Source organism: Protopterus annectens, chromosome 1.part0 (genome assembly GCF_019279795.1).
Source record: "Protopterus annectens isolate FY-2018-M chromosome 1.part0, PAN1.0, whole genome shotgun sequence".
Taxonomy (NCBI): domain Eukaryota; kingdom Metazoa; phylum Chordata; order Ceratodontiformes; family Protopteridae; genus Protopterus; species Protopterus annectens.
This window is the reverse complement of record NC_056725.1, coordinates 42,349,803-42,372,797: the sequence shown is the minus strand read 5'-3', so window position 1 is coordinate 42,372,797 and position 22,995 is coordinate 42,349,803. Positions and strand designations below refer to the sequence as shown.

The 22,995-nt window shown below is 42.0% G+C and overlaps 1 protein-coding gene across 4 annotated transcripts in view; it reads left to right on the top strand.

Annotated features, from left to right (window-relative positions):
* LOC122810216 (kinesin light chain 1-like) overlaps nucleotides 1-22,995 on the top strand; it is a 2,247,025-nt gene that overhangs the window by 1,423,151 nt on the left and 800,879 nt on the right. For all 4 annotated transcript variants that reach the window (XM_044081914.1, XM_044081987.1, XM_044081756.1 and 1 more), the window contains one exon: nucleotides 13,685-13,772. In XM_044081914.1, coding sequence (XP_043937849.1) covers nucleotides 13,685-13,772 — 88 coding nt within the window. The remainder of the gene's footprint in view (nucleotides 1-13,684; nucleotides 13,773-22,995) is intronic.

The following is a 22,995-nucleotide window of genomic DNA, read 5'->3' as shown; positions in this document are numbered from 1 at the left end:
GTTACCTACTGGAACTGGTACAGCTTGTTTGTTGTAAAATGGACTACATGCAGCCGTGTTTACTGTAGCTTTGTTTGCATGCATGTTTGCTTGCAATTACCCTGGAATACTGATCACACCTGCAATGCATAGTTATAGAGCTTCTGTGGACTCCTAGTGCCATCTGCATAGCTCACTATATGTATGTCCATGTCCCACTTGACAGGATGTCACTGTTTGTCCTGTTCACATGTACATTGCCTGTGACACAGTGCATATGACTTACCTGGCATGTGTCCACGTGAGCAGTCATATATGCTACTGCTAACTAATCACAGGCACTACACCTTTACATATTCATCTTCTGTTGAACTACCTGCTTCGCTAGGGATGGCCTGCACCTGTCACCCCTGGGCTTTCAGATATTGGCAAAGGCTCTTGCTACCCCCATAGTGCCTATGTTAGGCAAGGCTCAAATGACAAACCCACCTTCATAGGTATCACAAGGGATAAGAAACTAAGAGTAATGCTACCCAACGCTAGAAGTCTAAACCTCCAGATGCATGCACCCAAAACACTCCTTAGCATGGAGAACATCGATATCTGTGCAGTAACAGATGCCTGGTTCAGGGCTACTGAGAGCACACCAGCACTGCCAGGTTTAACCTGGTTGATTTCTTTGAAACAGTCACCAAGGCCATTGATGAAGGGAAGGTGATTCACACAGCCTACCTGGACCTTGCAAAAGCCTTCACAACAATACCCCACTTGGGCATTCTAGAGAAGCTCACCAGCTTAAATATAAGCTCCTATGTCACTAGATGGATTGCACAGTGGCTCAAGGACAGAACCCACATGGTTAGAATTGCTGGAGCCATGCCAGACTCCAAACCAGTTACGAGTTGTGTCCCACAAGGCTCAGTCCTGGGACCTCTCTTGTTTGGTATATATTTATTGGAGGTACAGGCCAACACGGACGGACTGTGGCTGACCAAATATGCAGATGACTGCGAACTGGCCACCATAATCGACTCTCCAGCCGACACAAGCATCTTCCAAAGGGGCATCATAGAAACAGACAACTTGTGCCAGAGCCATGGCCTTCAGCTGAACAGTGTTTAGAAAGGGGAATGTGCATCCTGTAGTCTGTTCACCTAGTTGCCAAAAGTGACATTGTCCTCACACACACTAACCCCCCTCAGCCAAAAACACACACTTGACAATTGCAGGATTCAAACCCCTAACTGACTATGTTATGACACTCGAGACAGACACATTAGCAGAGTGTGCTATTCGCATTACTTGGAGGTTTTCCTTCTCTTGCTTTACTTATAGGGTGCTGACATCATCAGTGTTTAGAAAGGGAAATGTGCATCCTGTAGTCTGTTCTCCTAGTTGCCAAAAGGGACATTTCCCTCACACACAATTGCACACACACTAACTCTCTTCAGACAAACACACACACTTGCAGGATTCAAGACCCTACCTAACTGTATTATGACACTTGAGACAGACACATTAGCGGAGTGCACTATTCGCATTACTGGGAGGTTTTTTTTCTCTTGCTGTACATATAGGGTGCTGACATCATCAGTGTTTAGAAAGGGAAATGTGCATCCTGTAGTCTGTTCACCTAGTTGCCAAAAGGGACATTGTCCTCACACACACTAATCCCCCTCAGCCAAAAGCACACACTTGCTATTTGCAGGATTCAAACCCCTATCTGACTATGTTATGACACTCAAGATGGACACATTAGCAGAGTGTGCTATTCACATTACTGGAAGGTTTCCCTTCTCTTGCTGTACTTATAGGGTGCTGACATCATCAGTGTTTAGAAAGGGAAATGTGCATCCTGTAGTCTGTTCTCCTAGTTGCCAAAAGGGACATTTCCCTCACACACACTAACACCCCTCAGACAAACACACACACACTTGCAGGATTCAAACCCCTACCTAACTATGTTATGACACTTGAGACGGATGCATTAGCGGAGTGCACTATTCACATTACTGAAAGGTTTTCCTTCTCCTGCTATACTTATAGAGTGCTGACATCATCGGTGTTTAGAAAGGGGAATGTGCATCCTGTAGTGTGTTTTCCTAGTTGCCAAAAGGGACATTTCTCTCCCACAGACTTACACACACACCAACCCCATTCACTCACACATACACACTGAGCATTTGCAGGATTCAAACCCCTACCTAGTTATGTTATGACGGATGCATTAGCAGAGCACGGGATTCGCATTACTGGGAAGTCTCTTTTCTCCTGCTGTACTTATAGGGTGCTGACATCATTGGTGTTTAGAAAGGGGAATGTGCATCCTGTGGGGAAGCAGACACCAAGCACACTCTGGCTTAGCTGTCATTCCCTAGGGCAAACAGCCTAGTGTTGACCTCTACACCCATATGTTTAATTGTCAAATGCACATTATTTGTTGCTGGTAGACTGTTTGCACATCTTTATTGCCATAGCATTCCCTGTTTGTATGAACAACTTGTGCATCTGTGGAAGATGTGTGCATATGGGAGGGATCCACTATATCACGTATGTCTCTGTAGTCATTTAACTGTGTGCACTGGGCAGACTGCTGTAATGTGGTTGGTTCCTGGAATAACACATAAAAATACTAGATATGTGTGTCCAACTGCTAAACTGAGATTTGGCCTAAGTGTGTGAGCATGCCCAGTTCAGCCTTCCCATGGCATGTTGTCTGACATATGTCTCATTTATCAAAGTGTGTGAGCATGCCCAGTGTGAGCATTCCATATGTTGGACTCTGCAGCCCACCACATTTGTGGATGAGTGTGAACTTCAACAAATATCACCCGTTTATGGTTGTGTGTTGTGTATCATGTTGTGTAGTTACTGTACAACTGCTTTGTGTGTGAACACAACAGGATTATACTGTGCCTGCAGTGTTTGCATGGGATACTTTGCATACAGTTGTCAACATCCTTTCACACTGACCTAACACTGTAGTACTGTATAGTGTACTGGTAGTACTTTGACTGTGGTGGACAGTATCCTGGGCTTTAGTGCTATCACTGCTTTACATTTCGATAGTGAGCACAACAGCCTGGTTAGGGGCCAGTTGTGTACATCTGACCATGTTGCATTCTGTTCAGATATGAACTACTTAAACCAGGCTTGTCCAACATTGGTAGTGTATTCCACAACATAGGTGTACATTTGCAAACACTAGCAATGTGCCCTAGTCCATGTCTAATGCTAGTTGGAGAGTGTGTTTGTCCTTCAACACACATTGTAAGTGGAGTTTGCCATGACATATGTCATGGTTAGTATACTGTGCCTCTGTCTACCTGTGACATGACAGTGATACCCAGGATAAAGCTACCATCTCCCATCCACTCATCAAGATTCCTATTGAGGAAGATTGATAAGTGACTCTATGGGTAGCCTGTACTGGGGTTCACTCATGGGTGGGGGTGGCTTCTGTGTTATGGATCATGCAGTACAGCTTGTCCTATGTAAGTCAGTGCTGGGGTTCAGGTCTCTCATGTGCATAGCTCACTGCCATTCAGATTGTACAAGGTGCAGCATGTTTATTGATACCAGCAACACAGGCAACACATGGCATCTGTGCAAGCTCTTTGATACTCCTGGTGAGGTACTGTTGGGGACTTTACGGTTGATGGAGATGTCTGCTGAGGTACATTCCACAGGGGCTATTGTAGTCAATTGTACCGCTGATGAAGGATGACTGCAGAGCCACAATGACCTCCCCTTATCTAGATCTGACAACCTTCATGATTAGGTGGGTATATGGTATGTTTCTGTAAACACTACAGCACATGTTTGTCCAATGCAGGATATCTATCACCTTGTGTCCCCAGGTCTCTCATTACATGTTAACTACATAATGGGTTAACACCTATGCGGTAATTGGTGGGTACTTACTGTATATCCACGGGGGTTGACTATACACGTTTCTGCAATTAGCTTGCTGACATGGCTATGGCACCAGTTGTCTGTTTCTATGTGGCCCTTTTGTGGGATACTTGTGTCAGCTGGTGGATCATATGTGGTGAGCAGTTTGTAGTCCTCTGCAAACATGTTCGGACACAGTCCTTCCATGTTTGCCTGTACCTATGGGACATATATACCAGACGAGGGAGATCCCAGGACCAAGCCTTGTGGGATGCCAGTTATATCTGGTTTGTAGTCTGACATGGCTGCAGCATGTCTGACCATGTCTGTTCTGTCCTTGGTCTGGTTTGCAACCCCTCTACTGACATAGGGGTTTATATTTAAGCTGGTGAGCTTATCTATAATGAACACGTAGGGTATTGTATAGAAGCCTTTGCAAGGTCCAGCTACGCTGTGTGGACCACATTGCCCTCATCAATGACCTTAATGACTGTTTCAATTGAGTCAGACATGTTTAGGGGCAGGATCTGCACTTAAGAAAGCCACACTGGTTAGGGTCCGGTGTCAGTAGGTCCCCAATATCTTTATGTCTGTGGTACATGCTGATCCTTTCCATAGCTGTGCAGACCGAGCTTCTCAGGATTCTGGGGTAGTAGTTTTCAGTATCCATTCAGGCAACACCTTTGTTGAGAAGGACCACTGTTGTTGTACACTGCTCTTTGGGTACATATTCTGTGGTAAGCTGACATTGAGCAGTAGTGTGGTTTGGCATTCCATTCATCTTGGAGTCCATGTTGCACTAAGCCCAGGACACCATCTCATACCATTGCTGCTGTATGTTTTGCTTTGTAGATGTTGGCTGTTACCTCAGCATCTGCAATGTCAGGGGGCCAGCAGTCTGCTGGGATTGATATTCTGCATTCGGGGGGGGGGTTTGCACTGCACCTGTCAGGATGTATGTTGGCAATATGTGTGTGTGTTTGTGATATTTGTGTGAGTCAGAGCATATCTGTGAATTCCCAACATGGTTCCTACCATCAGTTGTGAAAGCCTTGGGATTATCCTTAGTGTCCTGTACAATTTGTATCTTCATAGGTTCATAGGTTCATACTAGGCTATCCACCCTAGGGCATTTGTTAGCCTAGCCAGAGTGTGTGTGGCTTTTGCCACCCCTTGCTATGTGAATATTATGGCCATTTATGATTTGCTTTGCTGTGCCTCTGTCTGGACATGACACAGTGAAGACCCCCAGTGTAACTCTACAATCATCCATCCACTTGGCAAGATTCCTGTTGAAGAGTGTCAGTGAGGGGCTCTGCCTAACATGGAGTGGGATTCTGGTCCAGGGTGTGGGGAGCCTCTGGATTATGTATCTGTCCCACCAGCACATCCTATTTCATTATTTGTTGAAGTTGACATCTCTCAGTCTCACAGCTCCGATGGATTTGAGTTTTCTGGGTGGAGCATGTCCATTACTCCTGTGTTGGGCATGGCCTTCTACAACAGGCATGCAATGCCTCTGTGTAGGCAGTATGTGACTGCATTCAGCTGGGGTGTCTACAGCCAGGCAGCATATGACATATATTTGAGACCCTTTATCCTCTTGGTGAGGTACCTTTGAGGTCTTTCTAACTGCTGCAGGTGTCAGGTAAGGTACATCCCATATGAGGCATTGTACTAGATTATGGGTGTGATTAGAGAACAGTATAGGGGCACAATGACCTCTGTTGACGTAGATGTGAATCCTTTCCTGATACGGTGTCAAATGTAGACAGTCTTCCTAGCCACATTGGCAATGTGGGTGTCACATAACAGGTTACTGTCCACTTGTGTCCCTAGGTCCCTGGTTGCTCCTTCCATACATAATGGTTTACCACCTATGTGGTAATTTGTGGTACCTTGTTTGGTATTTGGTGGGACATTCATACTGTCCAGTGTCTTCAGGACGGCTGGGTGGGGTTCCTGTGTGTGAGAGTGTGGTCTGTAGCATGCTACAGACTGTAAAGCAGTCTTGCCTACAGTTAGTTGCACATGGGTGGACTCCAATGCCTTGTGCATTGTCAGTTACCTGGACATATGGGTGTCTGTGCTGAATATGGATACTCACCCTCCTTTTATGTTTTGTTCCAGGTTTTGGGGCCATGACACATGATATGTGGTATAACCTGGTAGTGCTGGTGTGCAGTCAGGAGGCTTGCAGCAGGTTTCTGTCACTGCACAGACATCGATGTTCTCCATACTGGGGATGGCCTTGGGAGCATGCATATTGGGGTTTACACATCTGGCATTGGTCAGCATTACCCTTATGTTTCTTTCCACTTATGTTTTCTAGGGTGGTGGGTCAGTCTTTTCAGCCTTGCCTACAAAAGGCTCTATGGAGGTGGCAAAGGCCTTATCCAATATCCAGACACCCAGGGGTAACAGGTGTAAGCCATCCCAAGAACAGCTGCATGGCTTGTTAAGCATGACATCCCAAGCAGACAGACATTGGATCCCCTTGGAATGACACCAGTAAGTGTGCCACTTGCTATGACTGATCATTCCGTGTTTGTACTGTGGCATTATTCTTGGTAAGGGTAGGATGCTGCAAATGGTGAGTGTCATACCGGCCTGGATTACATAATCAGAGAGCTCATCTATGTCTCTTTTCATGTAGACTAGGGAGGTACATCTCAGGTCATTCACACCAGCATGGACTATGACTGCATCATATTTCTACTTGCTTTGGAGTGACCTGCATACTTCTGTTATGTGGCGTATTGTGGCAGCCTACAGGCAGCTTACTGTACCCTTTCCCTTGCTCAGTCTGGTGTGCGGGACAGCAGTGTGTCTGACTATGGAGTCACCTATTACAACTGTATCAGGCATGTTGTTTCTCCTTCTGGCCTGTGACTGTTTGGCACACCAGCTTTGTGTACTATGTGTTGCATGTGCTATGTTTGGAGGTTGTTTGATTGGGTGTCTGCTTTAGAGGCCTCTGTTGGTGTGCTGTGTTTGTAATTTGTGCCTCCGGGAATGTTTTTCTGTGTTTATGTGTTTGGTTTGCAGTTGTGATAGGTCTATGTGGGACTGTGTTTATGGTGTGTGTGGTTACCTTCTCCTCCTGACTAGTTTTGGGAGTACTGAGTTGAGGGAGCTCAGCCTCCAGTTTGGATAGATGGTTGCATCTCTCACATATATTTGTATTTCTTGGGTGGAGTTGGGGTTGTCTGTGTACTTGGGGCAGGTGTAACATTGCCTCAGGATTCACAGATTCAACTTGTTGTGGCTGGCCTTAGTGGATTGTATGTGTGGACAGATTTTATTGCCATACTACTGATCAGTGATTACTTCATTGTTTATGTTTGCTCTATCATGTAGTAGCTTCCTCATTCTCTTGCATAGTTTGGTTATGGCTGGTGTCCACCATGCCAGATTCCTGCGTGTATGGCATTGTGTCTTGTTTTAATTTAGGATTGCGTAATCCAAGCATTCCTGGCAGTGTTCATGGAATGGCTATATTACAGGTTCTGAGGTGTGGCCCATATTTTGCACCTGCACAGGACCTTTAATGGATTCCACATCAGTTTGGAGGAGTGCAAATATTGCTTAACACATGTTTTCCACTGTGGTTTTCTGGCCAGGGACTGTGGTCAGGATTTGTATATCCAGTGTGATTACTCTATGGTCTGGTTTTACCAGTGAGCAATACACTTCTCATCTTGCCATCCAGTACCCATGTTGCTGATTATCACATCCAGTATGCTTACCCCTCTTGTGGGAGTGGTACGTTGTTCCTGGGCCTTTTGGTTTATGGATTCTATGAACTTTTGTCCTACACTGTTGGAGCTAGTATAATGCTCCCAGTCTACGTCTGGGTATTTTCTGTCACCCAATATAATGTGGTTTGGAGGACTTGATATATTCATGTATTCCAGCATAGGCCAGGTGCAGTTCCTGGTGTTGGGACAGTTGTCTGTAGCAGGCTATAAACTGGGGGGCAGTTTTAGCCACTGTTACTTGACCATGGCTAGTCCATGCTGCTTTTTGTTGTGGTACCAACATGGGGGTGTGGTTATCCTTGACAATTCTTGCTAGTCACCCTCCTTTTGTAGCTTGTTCCATGTTTTGAGGCTGTACAGCACAGTATGAGGTGTAACATGGTAGTGTTAGGGTGCTGTTGTGAGCCTTGACTCAGTTTTCTGTTACAGCGCAGATATCAACATTCTCCATACTGGGTGAGTTTAGACTGCATGCATCTTGCCGTTTCGACTTATCCCTTATCTTATTCTTATCCCTTCTGATACCTATGGAGATAGGTTTGTGTTTTGAGCCTTACCTATTCAGGGCACACTGTGGGTAACAACAGCCTTTGCCAGTATCCATACGGCCTGTACTGATAGGTGCATGCCAGTCCTAGCAGGTGGTGCATCATGTCATGCTCAGCATGTCATCCCAGACTGGCACACATTGGATCCCCTTTGACTAACTGCGATACTTCAGTCAATTATTGCACTTGATCATCTCATTGTCATGTTGTGGCATGATGCTTGGTGAGGGTAGGATGTTAGTCAGGGTCCTCAGGTGTGCATATAGTACATGGTGTTACATTACTTAACACATAGCATTCATGCCTCAGGTGGTGCTGCAGGGCTGCCTCTGTCGGATGCACATATTACACTTCCCTGTACATGTTTGAGAGCGGGTTGTGTCATGTTAGGCATCCCTGTTACTATATGAGTGAGTCAGAGAGGGGTATCATTCCCAGGGTTCCTATTGAGCCAATGTATGTGCTATGTGTTGCCTCTTTGCCAAGGCCAGGGCATACTGGGCACGCCTCCTTCTGCCTACTGGGGCAGGCTCAGGTTGTTCCTCCTCCGAGTCACGCTCTGCCTGTGATGGCCTTGGCAATGGTGGGGGGCTGTTTGGCCCGGCCCTATGCTGGTCCTGCTGCAGCTGTTTTCTCAAGATCATATTATGTAGCATAGCACATACCATGACAATTTGGGTACATGTAGTTGGTGTGTACTGCAAGGCTCCACCAGATGTGTCCAGACACCGGAACCGTGACTTGAGCAGCCCAAACACACGCTCTATTACATTACATGTTTGTGCATGTGCCTCATTATGGTGTTCCTGTTCAGGTGTGTGTGCGTTTCTGATGGGTGTCATCAGCCATGGCTCCAGTGCATAACCTGCATCCCCCACTAGGTGTCCATGTGGGATGTCCCTATTGGCAAATGTCTGGTACAGCTGCGTAAAATGCCAGATGTGGGAATCATGGTAGCTCCCAGGACAGCCAGCACACACATTCATTATTATGCCCTGGGCATCACACATGACCTGGCAGTTGATGGAGGGGAAGCCCTTGCGGTTGATGTATGCCCTACCCCGCTCACCGGCTGGTGCTTTGATGCATATGTGCGTGCAGTCTATTGCACCCACTACCTCAGGGTATTCCGCTATTTGCTGAAAGAGACGCATATTGCTGGGCAATACCTCACGGGCATTGGGGAAATATACATGATCACCGACATGTGCTGACATGACATCCAGGAACTGGTGCAGTACCCTGGAGGCTGATGCCTGTGATATCCCCATCATATCACCAGTTGGTCTCTGGAAGATACCTGTTGCTAGTATTCTTAGGCCAACACATACCTTGGTTTCCACTGGGATGGGTTCCCCTCTGTTGGTTCTGTGTGTGAGGCGTGGCCTGCACAGCTCCACTATTTGCTGCAGGAGGTCTCTGTCCACTCTATAGTGCTCTACTATCTCCAGCTCATGTAACCCATGGTAGGTGACCCTGGGCCTGTACACTCTTCTCCGTCTCCTCACTATGGGTTGTCTGGCACCATCTGCATTGTCACCACCCTCAGCAAGTCGCCTATGTCTCATTATGACAGCTATGGCAGCCCCTAACATTTCTGCTCTGAGTTCAGCTTTTTCAGTTTTCAATTCTGATAACTTAACTCCTGTCTTGCAGTGTCTCTTGAGAGAAACATCCTGCACTGCTGTTTGCAGAGTTTTAAGTGCTGGGCTGGGCTACTATTCTGCCTGTGTAATTGCCTGCATCTAATTGTTTTCACCTGCTAGCTCCAGCAGTATTCCCTGCTAGCTTCCTACTAAATCTGTTGCTTCCTTTTTCCTTTCTGTTTCCTCAGGGTGGAGCCGTGTGTAAACCAGCAGAAACACGCTCACAGTGGCTTACACGCGCGCACACATACTTACATGGTTCAGAATCTGCTTATTCAGATTAAAACACGTGCACACCCACGCAAACAGTGTTAAACATCTCCCAACACGCTCCCACATGCTCAGTCTGCCTTACACGTGCGCACACTGCCTTACTCGCGCTTCATGGTGCGCACACGTGCGCATACACATCCAGCAAGAAACTTTGGTGTAGGCAACAGTGTACACCTTCCATGTCTTGACTTTCTCATGCTTAGTTAGTGGCACACCTCTTTCCATGATATCTGTCTGACATCTGTCATGTAACTCTGACCTCCAATGAACTGTATTTCTTTCTACCATTCCCCCCTGTGATGTCACCTATCTCCTACTCTGTTCCTCCCCTTCTGTAACTCTTACACTACTCAGACTGTGCTCATTTGCTATGTGACAGTGGAACTCAGTATCCTTACACTCATTTGCATCAGATTGCCTACTAATGCTTAGTTACATGTCTTAGACTCAGCTTCCCCCCTTAGCAACCACTACACGGTGGCCATGTTGGTTTTGGTCTGCTGGTCCCTGCATTGACATTCCATGTATTGCATAAAACCTACATTTGTAGGTTTAAAACCTTCATTTTTATGTTTTATACAGCGCAGCCCATTTGCGCGGGGCTGCGCTGGGTTAATTATATTTTTAATATATTTGCATCAGGTTACTTTGCCAATGGCCACATATTTGGCCATTGGCATGCTGCCTGACACATATGCACCCTTTATTTGGAGCTGACATGGCTCCATTGCAGTTTTTGCAGAAACGTACTCAGTTGTCAACTGAGTACATTTCTGCAGCTAAAACGGCTCTTACACGGGCTGTTTTGGGCTTCCTGGATCACTAATCATCCTCATTTGCATGCTATTCGGCTGCAAGTGAGGTGATTAGCTTATCCACGCCCACTCCGTGTAAGAGCCATTTTAGCTTGTCTCTTACACGGACTTTGGGCTGTTCCTGGATCGCGAAGGCTGCATGGAGTCTTACACTACTCTTAGACTCCGTGCAAGCCTTCGTGAATCCGGCCCAATGCTAAAACATTAAGATTTGGAGATGCATATGATTTCCTGGAAAAGCATGTGGACTGACTCTGGTTGCTTCAATAGTGTCCATCTGTCAGGTGCTTTATTAGGCCATGAAGGGCAACCCACAGAATAAATGCATGCTTGACATTCCAATTGAAAATGTTATTTATTTATTAATTTATTTATTTTACATTTGTTTACCAGGAAAGTCCAACTGAGCATCAGTCCCATTTTCAGTGGAGGCCCAGGGAGAAAAGCTTCACAAAGATTAGTACTGCAAATACAGTAAATACAATGCACATGTTAATAAAGTACAGTACAGAGTCAAAAGTTAGTAAAGTACAGTTTTCAAGGCCAAGAAATACACTATAAGGAGCACAGTGTATTACAATAAACAATACAGTTGAAAGGACATTTTGCTCCATCATTTGGTTACATTCATCAGTGGCTAGTACAGTAAACACACATTGATTAAGAGTATAGAAAGGAGTTGTTGCAAGCTTTCATAGAAGGTTAATTAAATGAAGCTATCCAGAAAAGCAATGTGAGATAATATTTTGTTCTATATTTTAAAGTGCATATTTGAGTATACCTTATAATGAGATTAAACAGAAGGAAAGTAGACTGAAAGGATCTAGTCATGCAATTGAAACATACTTTATTTATTTATTTGTCTGGAAATGATGGGTGACTCGAAGGATATTTTTTCAAAAGTACTTCACAGATTAGATACATTTAGCAGCTGATAAATAAGAGGGCATATACACTCATTTAGTATACTTACTTGAACTGTGACTGCTTTGTAGCGTCTTCAGATTTACACATCCGTGTAAATTATAGGAATAATGTCCTTCAGTACCTAAATCTGCTGTTACTAAGACAGTACAGTTTTGTTGCTAAACATCCATGCAATTATAAAGATTGTCAGTTATTTCTGTTATTTTTTATTTTTTGTCATTTCCCTATCTTCACTGCTGATTATCTCTCCCTGTGTCCCAAGTGATCCATTCATTCTTTTTTCATGGGACTGATGAAACCATGACATATCCCTTGTAACAGATGAGTCATCCTTCTCCAGGGAGAGAATATCCTTAGTGGCACTCCCTATTGAGGTTGTCAGCCCTGAAGGATGAGGGTTAAGAAAAAGGACATTTCATGCACAACTAGGGTGGGGGTTTTATTATGGAAAGGGAGCAGACTGACAACTGTGGTGGGGCATATAATGGCATTACAGACATCACCATATAAGGCGCCATCTCCAACATACCCTTACTGATCAGTACTCAGTTACTTGCCTGTGAACACAACATCAGCCATCGTTTTTCACTAGAAAGTATACTCAATAAGCTCTAGAAGCACAGAAATGTTTATTTAGGAGACAGCCTAAGTGTTCACATTACAAACACTTAATCAGTTGTCTCTGCTGGAATATTTATAATATGAATGTTTATGCTGTCTTCTTAATAAACATTTCTGTGGTTCCAGGGCTTATGTTTTCTTTGATTTTTTTAAGCATGGATTTAACTGCTTGAGCTGCATTTTGGTGCTTGTTTCACCAGAATGTTTCAGGTCATGAGAACCCCCCCCCCCCCGGATGGGTGAGCTGACATAAATCACTACCCCCCCCCCCCCCACACACACACACACACACACACACACACACACACACACAGCTCCTTCAGTGACCAAGCCATAAACCAAACTTGGGTCATATATTCCCAGTCAGGGCTTCACACCTCTGTGCCACAGAGCCAGGCAGTAAGTTTTATATTGTTTGGTTCATACAAAGTGGCCACACCAGCTGATATGTAAGACATATTGGTCTAATAGATTCATTTCCCAGTGTATCCCTCACCTCTGGAACAAACTTCTGCTACATGTCAAGCAGAGTAGCACCCTTGCCACCTTCAAGGTAAACCTGCATATTTAGATGGGCAGACTCAAATCTTCACCTGGTCTATCTTGTTTTGCCCTCCTTGCAGCTAGAAGAAATTTTGAATAGGGTGTTTTGGCTAGACTTGTAATAGTCTGAAGACTGATTGCCTAGTATTTACCTATGAAGCTATAAACATACCATTGATAGTTTCTAACTTGGGCTTTTTTAATGAATGTGAAGATCATTCATGTTGTATTTCTTCTTTATTTTGAATTTGTTTGCACTACAACAACCTTACGTTAGCTCATCCAACAATCAAGAATAAACCATTTCATCATCTTTCACATTTACTAGCTTTAGAGTAAATTTATTGGATGTGAGGATGATGATGTTATTAAATATTTATCCTAGTACTTAATATACATTCAAACTGATCCACTAATCCAGGGAGGCTTAAGCTGCTGTTTTTAGTAAACTAGTAACATGACTTATTTCCTGATCCACTAATCCAGGGAGGCTTAAGATGCTGTTTTTAGTAAACTAGTAACATGACTTATTTCCTGATCCACTAATCCAGGGAGGCTTAAGCTGCTGTTCTTAGTAAACTAGTAACATGACTTATTTTCTGATCCACTAATCAAGGGAGGCTTAAGCTGCTGTTTTTAGTAAACTAGTAACATGACTTATTTCCTTTTCCTGACAGAGACCAAAACAAATACAAAGAGGCAGCAAATCTTTTAAATGATGCCCTGAGCATAAGAGAGAAGACACTAGGAGAAGACCACCCTGCAGTAAGTATACAATAATTTTCTGTTTATTGGGCATTTATGAAATTTAGTTTGGTATCTGTGATTGAATTTATCTAAGTGGAAAATTCATTAAGTGACATTAAATATATGGGATAGTCAAATCTGTAAAAAAAACACTGTCAGTGTTATAAAAAACAAAATGTCAAATTATGTTAGACAAAATTAGTTTCATTACTTTGCATGGATGATCCATTTTATAGGGTATTGCTATTAATATCCTATTTAAAAGTCTTCTTTTCTTAATGTTGAACATTCTGCCAAACTTAAGTATATGAGGTCTTTTAAATTTACTGGCCTCCCACATAATGGTTTCATCTAACGAAATAATATGAAATAATATAATTCTTTGGTGATCTCTACTTGTTATATCTAGACTATTAGTGATGATTCTATTATTTTAATGTGTACTTTAGTTTTGAGGGAGGTAGGGGGAAGGTTTGAGTTTTGCTATTCTTTCTTCTGAAATGTTTTCAGTGATGACCAACAGTCCCCTCTTCTATTTAGAATTTATATTAAAATAATTGTGACACCATGAATGCAGAATGAAGCTCCAGTTGCTTGTATAGGATTAAAAGAAATTTAACTATAACAAATGTTTTCTGTTTATATGGAGATCCAGATAGAATGAACAGACAGAGGTCGAATTTGCTCTTAGTGGAGGTTTTTTGGTAAAAGCAGTAAAGTAGGAACCCATTTAATTAAAATAGTTCCTAGAATCTTTTAGAATATGTTTTGTAAAATGTTTTATAATAAGTTGGTACTATATGTGCTAAATGCTGGTATTGCTTTTGACTGTAATCTGCTTGAAACTAGCATTTACTAAATGTTCAATGTGTATTATTATCTTGGAGCTTTTCTCTCCAGGCCTCTGCTGAAAATGGACATATATCCAGTCAAATTATCCAGGTCAACAAATGTAAAATAAATAAATAAATAGAATCTTCTTTGTCCAGGGCACTCAAAGAATTCTTATGTTGCCAAGTCTTGGCTTTTTTCCTGGTTATGTTTAAAGGAGACATTTCTGTGGATTTCTAATTTGTAGACTCTGGAATCTATAACCATCATTGGAGTTTCAGTGTTTGAATGTCTGTTTTGGTGCTGTGATACCCAAGATCTTATTTTTCACAGTGATGAGTTAACATCTTTTTTTTTTCACTAATTCTAGAAGTTTTTTTTCACTGTTGCTGTTAAATTCTGTCATATTAATGGGGACAATTATGCCTGTTTCTGAAGAGCTTCAGATTTACTTGTAGACAAAATAAACAAATAAATGGATAATGAACTGACTAAATAAATATCTGTTTCAGTGGCAAATACATGGAATAAATATTAAGAAGCCACATGAAAAAGAAGGGAGAAAAATCTATCCTGTCAGGTAGAATATAAAATGACACTATTGATAGAAGTAACATTATGGCATTAAAAATGGAGTATGCACAACCAAAGGAAACCCACAGCTATTCATATAATAAAATTTAATACAAACTACCATAAAAAGTCTATTAATTCTTCTCACTTTCACTCCCCCCATTAGCAAACAAATGTAATAAATCCTCTCAGCACAGATGTTCAACAGCAATTGGCAAACAAACTGGCAGCTTTATTAAAAACCCAAAATACCTGCAGAAACCAACATTAGCAGGTAGAAAAAGATTGCACCAGTACAAACACAACGCTATTGCGCTAAAGGTTAAGCAGTTTCATCTTTAATAGTACTCGGTACTTCTTCAAAACCTAGAACACTACTGCACTACTTCACAGTTGAAAATATCTAACTCATCACTAAATAAGTGTGCAACAATTTCATTGGATAACAAAGTTTGTTTGGGTCTTTCGGCTTTTCCCGGTTAGGGGTCGCCACAGTGGAACTCCGGCCCGCTAATGATTGGTAGTTGATTTTTACATACCGGCTTGCCAGGCCTGACGCACAACCTTCAATGAAGGTACGCCCATTCACGCATGTCTCCATGCAGAGCTGGGAATCGAACCGGACAGCGTCTTACTGTGAGGCGACAACGCTACGGCAGCACCACCACCGCGGTCTAATTTATTTTATTTATTTATTCATTGCATTTATTGCATTTGTTTACCGGGAAGGTCCACTGGGCCTAGGTGAGCCCATTTTCAGTGGAAGCCCGGGGAGAAAGGCTCCATATATAATTTACATGTTGATACAAATACAAATACAAAATACAAATACAGTTACATAAAGAGCTATCAGGCAATACAGTAACAAATATAGACATAAATTTAACAAGTCAGATTTGAAATACAAATACATATCAGCCTAACATATATTATGGAGTACCCAGCTCGGATATAGTATGAGTAGAAAGGTTCAGGTTATATATTATATAATAAACCATTTACATTATGGAAAGTATTTAACAATGTTAAAGGGCTATGTGCAAAGAGTTAGATAAATGTTTAAAGACTGCTGAGGGTGTATACAATATGAGATAACAGTTTTAGGATGTTAACTGTTAGAGAAGAGGATGATTGTCTAGGCAGGGTGATTGCTGCAATGGTTAGTAATGGTGACAGGTAGAGAGAAGACAGTGTAAGATGGATTGGGGTAAAGTAAACAAGTAAGGCAAGAGGTGGTCGGATTATAGAGAGGATAGCTGGTGCACCAGCAGGCAAGAAAAAAGTGAGTTAGAGTAGGAGGAACAGTATTTAGAAATTAGCATAGGCAGCCAGAGGTGAGATGTTGTGTAAGAGACTTCTTAAGGAGAGCAGGGTTACAGATGGAAGTGACTGAAGATGGGATGGTGTTCTAAAGTTTAGAGACAGTAAAAGAATAGAGCATTTAACCAGCTGGGAGATTAGATTTTTCTACATTGAGCAGTGTTTTTCCAATCTGAGAGGTCTGTTAGGGTGATACAAGGACAGTAAGGAGAAAAGAGAAGGGCACGCTGTGGGTTTATATATAATTTTATGTGCAGTAGTTAACTGTAGGTAGTTGAGATAAAGTGGTAGTTCTAGCCAGTTTAATTGCCGTAAAGAGGAACAGTGGTGTACTGAGAATTTTGCATTTGTTGCAAATTTGGCAACCTTATTGTAACATGAGTCAACTTTGTTTTTTTTAGAGAGGACTGGATATTGGTGAGAATAGGGCCAACATACAGTAGGGATGGTAGTAGAAAGGCTGAGGCTAGATTGTTTTTTTGCAGTGAGGTTAAGATAAAGATAATTGTTTCAAGTTGTGATGTACCCTTCAATAAAATCAATAAATAACACTCAGTCAAGTTAAAAAGGCAAGTGTTCTAACATTTCAGACAATACTTTTGTTTGTACAAAACCATTTATCTTCTTCTTCTTCTTCTTCTTTTGGCTGTTCCCTTTAGGGGTCGCCACAGCAGATCAGCTGTTTCCATTTCTTCCTGTCCTCTGCATCTTGCTCTGTCACACCAACCACCTGCATGTCCTCTCTCACCATATCCATAAACCTTATCTTAGGTCTTCCTCTTTTCCTGTTACCTGGCACCTTCATCTTTAGCATCTTTTTCCCAATATACTCTGCATCCCTCCTCAGTACATGTCCAAACCAACGTAATCTTGCCTCTCTGGCTTTGTCTCCAAACCTTCCAACCTGGGCTGACCCTCTAATATACTTATTCCTAATCCTGTCCATCCTCGTCACATCCAGTGCAAATCTTAACATCTTCAACTCTGCTACGTCAAGCTCTGACTCCTGCCTTTTTGTCAGTGCCACTGTCTCCAACCCATATAACATAGCTGGTCTCACTACCCTCTTGTAGACCTTCCCTTTCACTCTTACTGGTACTCGTCTGTCACAAATCACTTCTGACACTCTTCTCCACCCACTCCATCCTGCCTGTACTCTCTTCCACACTCATCATTACTCTGAACTGTCGATCCCAAGTACTTAAACTCATTCACCTTCGCCACCTCTACTCCCTGCATCCTCACCATTCCTCTATCCTCCCTCTCATTCACACACACATATTCTGTCTTAGTTCTGCTGACCTTCATTCCTCTTCTCTCTAGAACATATCTCCACCTCTCCAGGGTCTCCAACACCTGTTCCCTACTCTCACTACAGATTACAATGTCATCTGCGAACATCATAGTCCATGGGGACTCCTGTCTGACATCGTCTGTCAACCTGTCCATCACCATTGTAAATAAGAAAGGGCTCAGAGCTGATCCTTGATGTAATCCCACCTCCACCTTAAACGCATCCATCACTCCCACCGCAGACCTCACCGCTGTCACACTACCCTCGTACATATCCTGTACCACTCTTACATACTTCTCTGACACTCCCGACTTCCTCATATAATACCACAGCTCCTCTCTAGGCACCCTGTCATATGCTTTCTCTAAATCCACAAAGACACAATGCAACTCCTTCTGACCTTCTCTGTACTTCTCCATCAATACTCTCAGAGCAAACATCGCATCTGTAGTGCTCTTTCCTGGCTTGAAACCATATTGCTGATCACTAATCATCACCTCCCTTCTTAACCTAGCTTCCACTACTCTTTCCCATAACATCATGCTGCGACTGATCAGTTTGATCCCTCTGTAGTTACTACAACTCTGCACATCACCCTTATTCTTAAAAATCGGTACCAAAACACTTTTTCTCCATTCCTCAGGCATCCTCTCACTTTCCAAGATTTCATTAAACAATCTAGTTAAAAACTCCTAAACCTCACCTAAACACCTCCATGCTTCTACAGGTATGTCTTCTGGACCAACAGCCTTTCCATTCTTCATCCTCTTCATAACTATCCTTACTTCCTCCTTGCTAATCCACTGCACTTCATGATTCACTATCCGCACATCATCCAACCTTCTCTCCCTCTCATTCTCTTGATTCATCAACCCCTCAAAGTACTCTTTCCATCTGCTCAACACACCCTCCTCGCTTATGAGTACGTTTCCCTCTTTATCCTTTATCACCCTTACCTGCTGCACATCTTTACTAGCTCGGTCCCTCTGTCTAGCCAATTGGTACAGGTCCTTTTCTCCCTCCTTAGTGTCCAACCTTTCATACAACTCTTCATACGCCTTATCCTTAGCCTTTGCCACCTCTCTCTTTGCCATTCACCTCATCTCCTTATACTCTTGTCTACTTTCTTCATCTCTTTGACAATCCCACTTCTTCTTCACCAACCTCTTTCTCTGTATACTCTCCTGTACTTCTTCATTCCACCACCAGGTCTCCTTGTCCTCCTTCCTCTTTCCAGATGTCATACCAAGCACCCTTCTAGCCATCTCCCTTACTAGCTCTGCTGTACCTCCACCTATAAAATATACCCACATATTTTAAAGATCGGAGTCTCTCCCAAGTTTGCCATACAACTCCCATCATTTAAACCTGGTGGATTTGTAGCATTACTTCTCACCTGCCAAATAAGTTATTGTTTTATAAGCCAGGTTTTCCAGTCACCCTCACATTCTGGAGATTGTACCTGTTCCAGAACTTGAAATAAAAATCCAGTACTTACATTAATCTTGCAAGTGCACTTCTAGCATCTTTTTTATTGATGCTTTATATATGTTGGTAAATTCTTTTCCTCAAGGATTTCTCCATCTTGCCAATATAAAATGCTTCACATGCATCACAATTGTCAAAATAAACTACCCGGGCAGTATTACAATTGATTAGCCCCTTATTCCTCCACCCTTTAATGGACCCTAACATGGTCCTCTTCTCATAAACATCAGTAAACTGACATTGAGCACAACCCATGCATTTCTAGGGCTCTCAAGTTGATTTTGTATGTTAGCCTGTCTTTTAAACATCACTGTAGATAATTTTCCAAATATTTCTTTTGGTGCCCCTAAATACTCAAATATTTTCCAAGGCTTATTGACAATTTCCCTAGTGAATTAGTAAATTTTATCTATTCATTGTTGGTTTGATCTTTACCTTAATCTTGATTCATATGGGCTAACTCTGTTTTTATAATGGGATTATACACCATCTTTCTCAAAGTTTGAACCTTCTGTAGCAGTTCACTAATCAAACCTACTAATTTTGCTAATTTGTTGGCCTTACACTACAACACTAATAGTAATATTATTAGGGAAATTGTCATTATCTTCATACTGGTAATATTGTTTCACTAGTGCTTATCCCAGATTTTAATACATTGCTCAGCTGCAGCCAAAAGATAGACTCAGGCTTCATTATGTCACTGCTGGATTATTCTTCCATGTTGTTGGGATAAGAAGGTAGCTTCAGGGTCAAGAGTCCAACAGAGCCTTCCATTAAACTAATCTCAAAGAGTATTTCTGGACAGCAAAGATTTGGTGTGTGGTGGAATACATGTGGGTTGGGGGCCGTAGTTTTATTTCTGGATTTTAATACCAGTGGATCTCTTGGACTTCAGGATGGCAGGGAATGTGAGGGTTCAATGTATAAAACATGATTTTATGTAAATTACATTTGGAAGTGTTCACTGTGAAGAAGTGCTTTGATGCTTGTAAGAAACAGGTTTACTACTGGCTATTTTGGGATGCTTAGATATAAATAACATCTTAATGATCACTTGACCAGTTCCCACTTCTGTGCTAAACTGAAATGAGGAAAATGGCTTATAAAGTGAAGTATTCTACTGCCTGTTCGTTCATTAAAGATATATATAAATATATAAAATAATGTAGCGCACTAGTCCAACATAAAGAAGATTTAATATAATAAATTATTTATATGGCTTTTCTTTCTAATACTATTATATTGTTCAGATTCTAAGGTCCTGGTTTCCATTCCTTTCCCATTCCCCATTTTTAGAAACACACACACACACACACACACACACACACACACACACACACACACACTCAAAGAAATGTAAGAGGAATCCTGAGAACGAGTAATAGGTTTTGGTTCCATCCAAGGCCATTCTTAGGCCAATTGAACCTATTTGGCCCAATAGGGCTCTGCTCCCTCAGGAGGCCCCACACTAGGTAATGAGAGGGTCACTTTGCCTTGCATGACCTACAGAGTTGTGTGAGACAGAGTACAGTAAAGTGAAGGCATTTTCCACTTGCAGTCTTGCTCTCATAGTATTTTCAAGTCTCAGTGGAGCAGATAACATTCCCTGTCATGCATTGCACTAGTGTTTCGTTTATGCTGACATAGTAGTCAGTTACTGTTGTTGAATGCCCAAAGGGGTTTTCAACCCAAAACTGATCAAATTAACCATCTGGTTTTGAGTACCACTCCAGATACAGTGCCAGAAGATAATAAGACCAGGCTTTATTTGAAAAGTGGCAGAGATCGTGCTTTATTTTGTTTCTCTTGTGACATGGGATTTATGATTGGCAGCTAATGTACACATTCACAAGAAATGACTACGGAATAGTCAGTTTCATAGGGCATGAAAGCAAACACTAGTAAGCATAAACAAAACACAAAAGAACAGACGCTGTCATGTGAGGTACTTCTGATCACTTAGACGTGACAAAATGTATGCAATTCAACAGCAAGTCAGCGAAATGATTACTGCAGGAGCAACATAATTATGCAGATGTGAAACGTGTGATGTGTGGTGGGAGACAGAGGTGGACTAGAAATGATTCAGTTAAATGAAAGTGAAAAAAAACAGTAACAGAAATAATTTGAATCATAAATGTGCTGTAGGGATATCACAGTTTCAGAGTCACATACAAAATTGGGGGAAAAAGCTAAAAATAGAAAATACTTGAACTGGATTGGGAAGAAGAGGTATACAGAAAGATGAACAAACTATGGTGTTTTGCATGTTCTTCATAGGAAAGCATAGCCATGTGGGTTTCCTGAAGGCAATCTGATTTTCTCCACCCACCTACCAAAAATGTGATGCTTAGTGACTATAAATTATCCCCTGCATGTAATCCTTACTGTTGTCCTTGTAACTTAGATATGGCTGGAAATGATCTGCATGTATTAATCCAATTACCCACTTTAATATATAAATATAGATATAAAAATATACTTTCAGAAATAGTTGTAAGTGGTGTGGTATATGAGGAATGTTTCCAAGGTGATGTCTGACACTATTACTGTTACTACTATTGTTATTATTATTACTGTGACTGAACATTCTGTGAAAAGTCTGTGTGTGTTTTGTGGAAATACATTGATTGTAAATGATGAAGTATGGGAACAAACCAGTTTGTCCAGGGACATCTTCAGGTGTAGACATGTAGGAACAGTAACGGGAGTTAAGATGGTAGTAAAAGAAAGTTAGGATGATGGGGTTGTAAGGGTTAAACTGGGAAAGTAGGAAGGTTGGGAGGAAATGAGGTAAGTGTAAGGAGGGGCTTGACTGGTTTTGTGTGAGTGTAAGGGTAAGGCATCAGATTTTGGCATGAATTTGCTATAGTGCAAGCTTACGTCCAAGACAACCTGTAGGTGCTCCAGGATCAGGTAGGCCTTGGATTAATAACTATGTGTGTTGAACAGGTGGGTACTGTTTGTTAGCAAAGGCTTTTTTGTTTACCCCTCTCCTCGCTAGCTTGTTGAGGCTTAAGGAGTGTATGGGGGAGATTGAGTATGTCGGGGGGAGGTGTGGGTGATTTGGTACTTTGTTGTGGGAGGGAGCTCCATATTTAAATAATACTAATAATAACAATGTAGTATTAATAAAAAATCTGATGTCTCTTTCTATGGGGCAAAAGTGCTTATCAGTGTTGAATGTTTTATATCAATAAACTGTCAGCTACTGAACTTTCTTGTCAGTTCAACTGGGCATATTTTATTTTGTTACTAAAAAAAAAAAAAAAGTAAGCAAATGGCAAAGTAGTGATAGGCTTGATTCCCTGCCTGGTCCTGTGTGCTTTACTGCTGCAATGGTGTGGTGCTTTAATCCATCTGTGTTTTATGTTGGCTGTTGACATATATATGGTGGTAGTGGAGAGAGGAGAGGCCTGTTAGTTCATCTACATTTTAAGTTTGTAAGAACATAAAATTGGTGGCTAGATAATATTTGACTTCCGTGCTCCTATGCATTCATTGCTTAGCTGGAGAGACATTCATTGGTTAGCTGGAGGGCAGGTCTTTATTACTAGCTTTCGCAGAATATCCAGATTTTGCCATGTATTTTTGGCCCGCTTTTCATAAAATTGTGGTTTCTGGCAAAGTAGTCACAAATCATTATAGACTAATGTTAGAAAATAATGACAGATATTTGAGTTTCAGACTTCGTATCCTTCAGGAAATCGATGTGAATGCAAAACCTTTTAT